Below are 11428 nucleotides of genomic sequence, written 5' to 3'. Positions count from 1 at the left end.
TTTATATTTATTATCGTATTAAATTATATTATCTATTATCATATTTTGTATTATATTGTATTTAAAACTTTTTTTTCATATAATTTTATTACAATTAATTTATAGTTTCCAATTTAAAAAAATATTATATAGACTTTATACATAAATGTATCTCAAAATATTTTTATCAAATTTTTGTTAACAAAAAATCTCATTTTTTAATAATCAAAAATTTACACGAGACTTCTAATAGAGTGATAATATTTTTTCCTCCTATTATGTTTCGTTCTATTTATTCTATATACATCGAATATATTTTAATTATCTAAATTTGCGCATCAATATAAATATTATTAATATATTAATAATTATATTAATAAATACTTTTCGCAATAAATTTAATCAGATTCGTATAATCGAAGGTCGAATATATTAAGAAATACTTAATCAAAATAAACATAAAGTGTTTTGAAAAAAACTATTATTTTTATAATTTAATATAATTTACTCAAAATATAAATTAAAAAAGTAATTTTATAATCGTTAAAATTACCATTGAACGCTAATGATTAACTTATTGAAGTTGGTAAAAAAAAAAAAAAAAAAAAAAAAAGAAATAAATGCACAATAAAGATAATCAAGAAATAACTAGCTTCAAGAACTAGAATACCTTTATTCATTTCTTTTTTATAAGTTGGGATTGAAAATATCAAGATCAATTCTTAATATGGTAATATTACATGATGAAGCATATTATGAAAGTCGAATACCGCAACCCGATTTAGGACCTTTTAGAAATTTTTTGCGGTTTCTTTGGGATAGAGAGAAAAAAGCATTTCTCGACAGAACGGCAAAAGAGTGGGGTAATGTTCTTATAATATATAACAACTTACACATATTAAATTTATGACAACATTGTAATTAAATTTAATATTCACTATTTCACTTCTGTTCTATATAATAGTTAAATAATTGTGTATAATAGTATCTACAAATATCTCATTAAAATCCTAAAAATTCAACATGGTTTGGAAAAGATAAAACTTGATGAAATGACCCTGAAAATTAATGAAATGGTGCATTGTATTAATTTAACCGCATCCTGTTTTTTCGTATACTTTACGCTATGTAGAGAAATATGGTCTTCCATCGTTACAATTGTGTTAATACAAAATATACATATATATATATATACATATATATTTGAAATTTAGGTCAATTAGGATTATTTTATTTGTGCTTTTTTACTATTTTGGGAACAATATTTGCGGTACAAATGAAGATCAGTATAGATTACGTTTCTCAACTGGATAAACCATTTTTTCAATACCTTAGTTCAAAATCTGGAAAACCTTCACGTTTTACCCGATCAACTTTCGGCAGTCCAGGTAATCTTCATTGCTAATTCTTATGCAAAAATTATCAACAATTAAGTAATTGTTATCTTATTCTTATAACTTTATATAACATATATCGAAAAAAATAATTTAATCCTATTAATCATTAATAATGTAATTGATATGAACGCAAATATTAAGTAAAATTTTTCTAAAGGAATAGTTTTTAAACCAAATAGCATGTCAATTGCATCGCCTATTATTTCGGTGAGTAACTTAACTGGCAATACCAAATCGGAAAGATACGTTCAAGCTATAAATGATTTTTTACAAGGTATTTTACAAAATAATTGTATTCAAATTCGTATTTCTAATATATTTATGATATAATATACGATAAATATATATATATATATATACATCATATAATAATATTATTGATAAAAAAAAAAAATATCTAAAGCATTTTTTATTTTAGAATATAATAAAAATAAATCAAACTATGATTTAGACTGCTATAAAAAACATTCGATATCAAAACATCATAGAAAATCTTGTTATTTTAACATACACAATCTTGGAATATGTAGCACGCCTCCATATGGTTATACAAAACCTTTAAAACCTTGTGTTCTTATTAAATTTAATAAGGTATCTTTGCATTCGATTTGAATTTTAATAATCGTTATCGTTATAAAATAAACGCGCATATTGTTGCAGAGATTCGATTGGATCCCAGAATATTATAATTATTCGTCGTATTTGCCGCATAACATGCCAGCGAGATTGAAGAAAGTAGTACAAAAATCTCACAAGGTTAAGGTTTAATAATTTCGTGATAAAATTCTTATAAAAAAAAAAAAGAAAAAAAAAAACAACAACATGTGGCAACATTTTCGTTGAACAATTGATAAGTATAACATTTTTGAAATGTCGAAAAAGATATTTAAAATATATATTTAATTTCAGCCTTATATTTGGTTGTCGTGCAACGGAGCGAATAACGTGGATAAAGACCATATCGGAGAAATAGAATACATTCCAACTCCTGGATTTCCAGTTGAATATTTTCCATTTACCGGACAGCTAGATTATATGTCTCCTATTGTCGCGTTAAAATTCAATAGTTTAACATGTAAGTTAACTTTAATTTTCTTTCAAGGATCAAATATATGAAAAAATAATCACGCTTGTATCGTTCCAGTAAATAGATTAGTGACAGTGGAATGCTACTTATGGGCTCAAAATATCGAGCAACATTCTCGATACTCGTTAGATTTTCAAATAATAATAGGTATGTTATAAAATAATTATTTTTAACAATTTGTTTCTATAATTTTTTTTAATAGATCATTAAAGATTATTCATTAAGGAGGAACATTGATTAAAATTAATTTTAAACAGGAGATTAATTTAATTTAAATACAAAAGTAAATGTGACAAGAGTACCAAGAATAAATCTCTTTTGTTGTAATTCTTATATAACGAGATATTGTTACGAAGAAAAAAATAATAATCATTTCGAAAATTACGGAAAGATAATTGAGATTTATTACTAATTACGGTATAGAAGAAATAATTTAATTTTTATCATTTAATTCAAATCTGATTCAAGCCACCTTCCTCGTGGACTTTCGACAAGAATCTTTCTTCAATGTGTGTATTATAAAATCCAATTTACAATAAAACGCGATTTACGATATATTTCATGACAAGAAACATGCGAGAAATAATGTAACCTTGAATGCTTCTGATTTATACATCATTGCATAATTCTATAGATAAAATCTAATATCTTATATATTAGATTTATATATATTACGATTAAATATATCGAGATCTCGTGATTTTGTATTATTTAAATGAACAAAATAAAAATGAAAATGAATAAACGAATTACGATTTGAAAATATATCATGAATATTTGTAAGAATAAGCGAGAAAATATGTATATTATTAAAAGTATTATATATATATTTTCAAATTGCAAATACATATTTTATCTTGAAATCAGATAAAATTATATTTACTTTACTCTTTCTAATTTTTAGATAATGATAAAAATTACAATTTTGCCTTTCGAAAAAAAAGTTGAAGCAACATCTTGTCATTTTCATTAAATCACACAAAACAATATAAATTCAATCGGTAATCTTTACAAATTTAAGAATAAATTACATGGATATGCGTGACACAGAGAAAATATATATATATATATCGGTTTATTCGTCTATAAAGAATCAAACGGTATTTTCCATAAACGAGGACATATTGAATCGATATAAATGTGTGTCGATAATTCTTTGTTATGACTTTCAATGTTCGGTTTATTTAAATACTTATACACACTGGTTTTAAAGTTTAGGAAAACTTTAGAATTTAATTTGATAATTTTCACAGTAAAAAAAAAAAAAAAGAAGAAGAAGAAGAACAAGATATCGATGCTCGATTTGCACTTAAACGTATCAGATCTAACGAGTAATTTAGATAAGATACGATCGACACGTGATGTTCTAACTAATCGATTGATACGAAACAATATCCGTGGGAATGAGTTTTAGTTGATAGTTAGCTGTGAGTCAGTGCGCCATAAGGCGACGAGTGTCTGACATATCTTGGCGTTTCCCACTACTACTACTCGATCGGTAGACGTAGAACTTCGAGCTGCCCAAGTATCGCTTAGTCTCTCTTCCAGAGACAGAGAGCAGTGAGCTGATTCAGCTCGAGCGGAGTACAATTACTTCGCTGGACGGCCGCTCGACCGATTTGTTTTTCTCACACAGAGACAGTTTCGATTTGTTCAAAAAGTCAAGTTCCAAGTCGGGAAATTGTTGTCCAAAGGTCGAACGAGAGAGTTTCACGAGTGTTGTGAGAGATAGTCAGAGAGAAATGAGTGTGCCGGGCAAACAATTGCAGAATGGTACTTACGAGTTCGATTACAAGCGAGTACCCGAGAAAAAGACGCATTGGAAAGTTCTGCGAGATTTTATTCACGATCCAGTCGAAGGCACTTACTGCGGTCACACGGGAAAGAAATGGGGTAATTATTTCCTTATAATTGAATAATTAAGTGGCCATTCTACGAATGATATTGTTTGTATAGGCGCATGGATAGCATGTGCTTCGGGCTGCAATACCCGCGTTATTTCAATTCGAAATACAAATCGACGAATAATTTTTCAAATTTCTACTCTCCTTGTCATTGATCCAATCAAATTGAATGCGCGAATCAAGGATCAAGAATTGGAATTTCTTTTGTCTTTTATGCTTATCTAAAAAACTGAATTATTATCTAGAAATCGAAATATTTTCGATCTTATATTATTATCTGAAATATAAATATATATTCAGATAATATGTACGTGACAATTATAAATTTACATCCGAGGATCATGGTTTGATAAAAATGATTAAATAAAAATTGAGATTGGGATATGTTGCATGAAAAATTGAAAGACAGTTTCTGTTTCTAGCAGTGTTTAATTGTTATCAATGGCATTGAAACCGTCGTGTGTTCTATATAAGTACGATAAGAAATTAGGAATTACATTAACCGAACTTCTATATATATTTATATAGTTTCCATCGAGAAGTCTTAAAGATTATTCAAACTATTTATAACGATACTGTGAATATCTAAACTATATGAATATATATATATTGTTATTATTATTGTTGATATCATGGTCTGCAGTTTAATAGTCAATGAAATTGAAGATAAATATTGGCACATGTTCAAAATAATTGAATGTTTGCAGAGTTTAATTTTTTCCTGGTATTACATTTTATGAATTTCAATTAATATTCGGATGATCGTAAATTCAAATAGCGACGCAAAAAATATTTTCGTAAAGAATTTTTGTGTTTCACTTTAATTATATTTTAATAAAAGATAATTAAATGTACGTTTTATTCGAATAAAATGTAATAATCATTGAAATGAATATATTATAAGAATGTATTTTATTTTATTTCGCGGAATAATAATTATATTATGTTGAATTATTATGAGAATTAAGAAAATGAAATAAATGCATTATAAATGTAGATGTACAAGAATTGGAGGAAGTGGAGGATTGCTTAAAATGTATCGTAGGAGCCCATACCATAACAAAAGTAGTTATGTATTATTTATCACTCGAATAGCCAAGATGGAATTTATTCATTCAATGTTTGATAATAATACGATATGTAAATGTACATGTTGGAATTAGAAAAATTTATTCTCTAGAGATTTTGATTTGATTGAGATAGATAATTTTACAAAGTTTTGTTTATTTAAGAAAATGCATCCCGAATCTCACGAGAAAAGATCATATTATTAAATATTGATTCTACAATCATTTCGTATTATTTAGAAAGAAAAATTCTAAAAAATTTTCAATCAATCAACGGTCAGTATTACATAATTGTTTTAATTAATCAATTTTAATTAATAAAATTTACAACATGTTTTATTTAAATTTTATATAAGTAAAATTTAAAATTGAAAAAATTGTTTTCAGGAATTACAGGAAAAAATTTTAGCGGGATATACCCGTGAGGAAAATATAAAGGAAAAATATGGATGTATTAAAATCGAATTAAGACCGCTTACTCATTACGTTTTCAATATGCATGCGATTTATTTCTTTCTATTTTTATACAGGAAATAACGATACGAAATCAAATCATATCATTTTCACATTGTGTTGTTTTATCGACAGATATGCGAAATAAGACAACACATATTCCAAATATTTGTATGTTTAATATTATCATTGTTTCAAATATATAGATTCGAGAACACGTAAATAATTATTTCTACTTTGATTATTAATTTTTATTTTATAAATGATGTATTCCTTACTGTATATACAAATCTATAGAAAATGTAATACATTACAAAATACACTTTCTATTTCTTTAACTTTCAATGACGAAACAATGTTAACCTTGAAAACGATGCTTAAAATATTTCACTTTGATGAAATTTTTTTTTGTGAATAAAAAAGAAAGAGAGAGAAATAGAGAAAGTGAATGAATAAGGATGCATGAAAGAGAAAGAATAAGATTAGAACGGAAGTATCTTCTCTTAGGATTTATTGATATTAATGCTTCTAATGTCTTCTAATAGTAGTAAGAGTTTGTGACACACTTGTGAAGTCTATTTAAAATATTATATCATAAATACTATTTATTTTTCTATTAGATTATAATATAATATATAAAAATCTTTGAATATATATATTTTTTCTTATCATATCATATATATATATACACTTATTTATAAATATGATATGATAAGAAAAAATATATATATTCAAAGATTTTTTCAAGACGAAAAAGAAAGAAGATTTTGTAATTACATCAATTATTTTGAAGAAACAAAAAGATTCTTTACTTACGTTTTTTACAATTTAACATGTACACGTAAATAAATGAGAATGTATAAAAGATAAGGAAAATTTTGTATTTTTTAAATGTATATAATTTACACATTAGCACATTTACAGTACTGGACGTGTAAATGGTCACACAAGTGTCGATGTCGCTAAATTCGGTCGATGAATAATAATAAAACGAGTTTATGAAAAGCAAAAAAAAAAAAAAAAAAAAAAAATAGGAAGTCATTTTAATTGCTTAAATTGCTATAAATATATGTAATTAATATATATGTAAATTTGCTAATTGATTATGTTAATGGAAAAAATTTTTTATTCTTTCTCATTCAAAATAAAAAAAAAAATTAAAAATTACCCATTTGAGAGATTGATTTTCGAAACTAGATACTATTATTTATGACTGCGATATACTATATAAAATTTATTATCAATATTAATGCAATATTAAAATATAGAATGTGAAATATGAATATATATTTTACATATATAAATATTTTTAACGATTAATAAATTGTTGCGGATCAGATTTTAGTCATTTTCGTTTCACTTAAGTAAGACAGAGATATGTTTTGAATTGGTAAATGTTTCGTTACACGTATAATGTACACATATAATTGTATAGTTTCCTGTAGAACAGGTTAAACCACTGTGATAAATATGAAATTCTGAAGTGTATATATATGTACATATATATATACATATATATTGCACAATAATACATGTATTAATCTCATTATATTTTCATTGAAAATTTTTCAAAATTTTTCGAAACAAAAATTCTAAAATATTTATAATACGCGTTGAAACGTGTAATTGTTTTGAATATTATCATAATCAATACTAATACCAGTGATTGAACATTTCATCGTATCAATTATTGTTAACAAGTTGTTATATTATTGGATTGGAAGGAAAACTTAGAAACTTTTCAACGGCATCGCGTCACACGAAAAATGAATATTGCTCGAAAAATTGATCGCGATCAAGAAGCAGAAGCAGAATCGTAACGTATACTACTCTTAAAAAAGGAACTATATTTAGACCGGACTTTGGCACAATGCCCACGCTTTAAATATTTTCCTTTCAATCGTTGAAATGGAGAAAATTTTCGAGGACGTATGATTTTATAATTAGTATTTGCGAATTAAGGCCCGTTTTCATATAAAAATGGAAAATTAAAATTGTTTTTGCATTTTGTAACGAGTTATTGAGAACTCACGTCAAATTACAACGGATTTATTTTAAAATATAAACGGGAAGCGAATAAGATTAAAATTTCGAAATTTCTTTATCCTCGATTTATCGATCGTTTAATGGTGTAAATATATCGATCATTTATTATTAAATAGATTTAATTTTTTTTTTTTCTTTTTACTTTATTCCAGCCATCACTGGAGCATTCTATACTTGCTTCTTCAGCGCGTTGGCCTTGCTCTTTGCTGTTTGCATGAAAGGATTGTTAGCTACACTAAATTACGAAAAACCAAGATGGATTCTTGAAGAAAGTTTAATAGGAACCAATCCAGGTAAACTTACATTAATATATAGATTGAAAAAAAAAATAAAATAAAATAAACTAACAATTTAATTTATACAAAACAAAAATTAACTCGTTATCTCTTAAATCATGCTGCTCATGAAAAATATTCGAGTTCGAAATATAAGTTCGAAAATGGTAAGTACGCATACGTGCAAAAAATAAGAAATATTATAAAAATTAAAATATAATTTTATCTATCTATTTAAATGTAATATATATATTATTGCTCATTTAAGAATCGAGAAACAAAAGCATGATCTTTGCAGCGTTACGATAAACGATTATGAATCGATTGATTCATCAATACGCATCTATCAATGACATTAACTATACATGTATATAATCTACGTCTGAGATAGATGAAAATATAAATGAAACTAAGCAAAAACACATTACATCGTAAAAATAACGTTTGAAGATAGTGTGAATAAATCATTTATTTTGCTAATATAATATAAAAAATAAAATAACGCATGATCGAACAATGATAATATTTTTTGTTTGCTTAAATAGGTTTAGGATTTCGACCAATGTCTAATAATGCTGACGAACGATCCTTAATTTGGTACAGTTCATCGGATCCTAGTTCCGTGCAAAAATGGACAGGCCTGTTAGATACGTTTTTAGAAGGTAAATTATTATGGTATTAATTATATATAATATAATATTATGTATTATATTTCGAATTAAATATTGGTCAAGGAAAAAAATATCTTCACATGGATTATTTATTTTTTATAGAATATATTAATTCATCGTTGTTGCCAAACGGTGGTAGAAATCAGCAAATTTGTAATTATAATACACCGGTTAAACCAGGACACGTTTGCGCGGTTGAGGTGAACAATTGGGGCCCTTGCTCGCCTAACCATCAATATGGTTTCAATAATTCCGCTCCTTGTATCTTCATTAAATTGAATAGAGTATGTTATGATTTCACAATTTCTTTATTTTTATCGATAATTATTAACTTTCTCTCTCTTTTTTTTTTTTTAATTCTTTTATCTTTATTTATCAATTGCATAATATATAAGTATATATAATTTTCAGATATACGGTTGGATACCAGAATATTATAACGATACCGAAAATTTACCAAACGAAATGCCACCTGATCTTGTTGAACATATTAAATCTACCAACAGTTCATGGGTTAGTTAGTCGGTCAGTTAATTATATCAGTCGATATTTAAAAACAGATAACAATAGTATTGCATACATTGTTATTGTATTGCTCAAAATAAATAATAAAATTCTTTAAATAATATTAAATTTTATAATTGTTACGTAATAAAGATATACTTAAAAATACTTAAAAATAAAATTTGCAAATTTGATATTTTTTATTTGAAATACACTATTCTCTTTTTTGTTTTTACAGTTAAATACTGTATGGGTATCCTGCAAAGGTGCAAATCCTCATGACAACGAGGATATCGGTGAATTAAATTATTATCCCGAAAACCATGGATTTCCAGGATATTATTATCCATATCAAAATATTCCTGGTTATTTAAGCCCTGTCGTTGCTGTGCATTTTCTTCGACCAGCAAGTAAGTGAATTAAATTTCTTTGATCGACTTATAAATAAGCAAATAACACAGTCCAGCTAAAACTAATAAAATCCAGAGCATTACAACACGATTACCGCCGATGTTATCGAGTAAACAATTTTAAAATTACACGCACAATGTCTTGGCTTCGTTAATCGATATACTTCTCATACATATATAACAAATTATGGAAGAATTACATATATTTATGAATATTAAGTGGAAACTTTTTACGAGCAAATTTCATTACAATTTATAACCTTAAAAACAATATTTTATTTTTTGCAATGAAGAGAAAATTGAATTTATTTAAAAATTACCAATAATTTTTTTAGGAAATAAAATAATCAATGTCGAATGTCGAGCTTGGGCAAAGAATATAAAATATGAGACGTCTCAAAATCAACAGCATGGCATGGTACATTTTGAACTTATGATCGATGAATGATAGTTATTGCATTTCTATATAGAAATAAAATCTTGTACCTTCGGATACAAAAATATCTGCAGAATAATGTGGACAACGGGAACGAAAGATGTGTGGTAAATTTGAAGAAAACAATCAACGAAACTTTGGTAAACGAAAAATAAAAATAAACATATTTCGCTTTTTTAATAGGTCCATAAAAAATTAAAGACGTAATAAGATTAGACGTAAAGTCAGAAAATGCTGTTTACTCGATCCATTAAATTCACCATGAAACTATTTCGATTTCATGATTGTGTTTATTGTTAAATGTTGGCGAAAATTACTGTAAAAATAAAATAATTATTAATCATTGGCACTTATTATAATTATAAAAGTCAAATATAGATAAGACATTATCACTAAATAATATTAAAATAATAAATGTCTTGTTTACATATTCTAGGAAAAAAAAAAATATATGTATAGCTACTGGTACTTATTACAAGCTAATATTTCAAATAGTCATGGAAAGTTTGTTTTTCTATTCCAACAAAAGAGAAAGTATAATTTAGACATACAAAATTCATGATTAACAAAATTATATAAATTTAATAATATTTATAATATAAATATCAAATTAAACAAAATCATAATATAAAAAAGAATGCATATATGTAATATATATAAAATATCAATTTCTTTTAATTTTTATTTTTGTGATTTATTATGATAAATAGCAAAACGTAAAAAAAAAAAAAAATATGTTATTACTTTGTTATTTTTTTAATGTTGATTATTTATATGGGATTACATACATATATATATATATTGCAAACAAATAATTTCTAAATAATGACTAAATTTTAAGTAAAATGACATAAAATTTGAAATCAATTTTTTTAATTTTTATTTTAAATAATACGCATAATTTCATCGATGAACAATTATTTTATTGCAAATTATTTGCTTACCAAAAAAAAAAAAACATACATGTGAAATATATACTATTAAATTTTTTCTTTGAATAATAATTTCCTTGAATAAAACTTGAATAATAAATCTAAAAACAAAAAATATTATATTTGAAAATAATCAAGTATTTATTAATTTTTTCACTAATATTTTTATTATAATCATTATTGGATATATATACATGTGTATATATATATATATATATATATATATATATATATAAAATTTACAATAGTAAATAAATATTTTCTCTT

The 11428-nt window shown here is 25.1% G+C and overlaps 1 protein-coding gene across 3 annotated transcripts; it reads left to right on the top strand.

Moving 5' to 3' along the window:
- Positions 1 to 706: 706 nt before the first annotated feature.
- LOC122710371 (sodium/potassium-transporting ATPase subunit beta-2-like) lies at positions 707 to 10723 on the top strand. Of its 3 annotated transcripts, XM_043928203.1 has the most exons (13): positions 707 to 842; positions 1194 to 1367; positions 1534 to 1650; positions 1795 to 1967; positions 2037 to 2132; positions 2286 to 2451; positions 2521 to 2610; positions 8086 to 8226; positions 8754 to 8870; positions 8982 to 9163; positions 9291 to 9392; positions 9622 to 9793; positions 10129 to 10723. In XM_043928203.1, exons 1-13 carry the CDS (start codon positions 707 to 709, stop codon positions 10239 to 10241), a joined length of 1779 nt encoding a protein of 592 aa, XP_043784138.1. In that variant the 3' UTR covers positions 10242 to 10723. The 3 variants fall into 3 exon arrangements, 2 of the variants coding, with proteins under 2 accessions (XP_043784138.1, XP_043784125.1); XR_006345924.1 differs by lacking the exons at positions 707 to 842; positions 1534 to 1650 and having other exon boundaries at positions 933 to 1367; positions 10129 to 10336; positions 10413 to 10723; XM_043928190.1 differs by lacking the exons at positions 707 to 842; positions 1534 to 1650 and having other exon boundaries at positions 934 to 1367.
- Positions 10724 to 11428: the final 705 nt, after the last annotated feature.

The sequence above is a fragment of the Apis laboriosa genome, unplaced genomic scaffold (assembly GCF_014066325.1).
Source record: "Apis laboriosa isolate Shangri-la unplaced genomic scaffold, ASM1406632v1 scaffold105_cov147, whole genome shotgun sequence".
NCBI lineage: Eukaryota > Metazoa > Arthropoda > Insecta > Hymenoptera > Apidae > Apis > Apis laboriosa.
Note: the sequence above shows the minus strand (reverse complement) of the source record. Positions and strands in the feature narration are given on the sequence as shown.

What these genes read in the sequence shown, in the direction of transcription:
- LOC122710371 (XM_043928203.1), top strand. Translation starts at nt 707, where the DNA reads ATGGTAATATTACATGATGAAGCATATTATGAAAGTCGAATACCGCAA. An exon ending in ATCAACTTTCGGCAGTCCAG is followed by an intron (nt 1,368 to 1,533) that starts GTAATCTTCATT and finishes ATTTTTCTAAAG; the next exon opens with GAATAGTTTTTAAACCAAAT. An exon ending in TCTTCATTAAATTGAATAGA is followed by an intron (nt 9,164 to 9,290) that starts GTATGTTATGAT and finishes TATAATTTTCAG; the next exon opens with ATATACGGTTGGATACCAGA.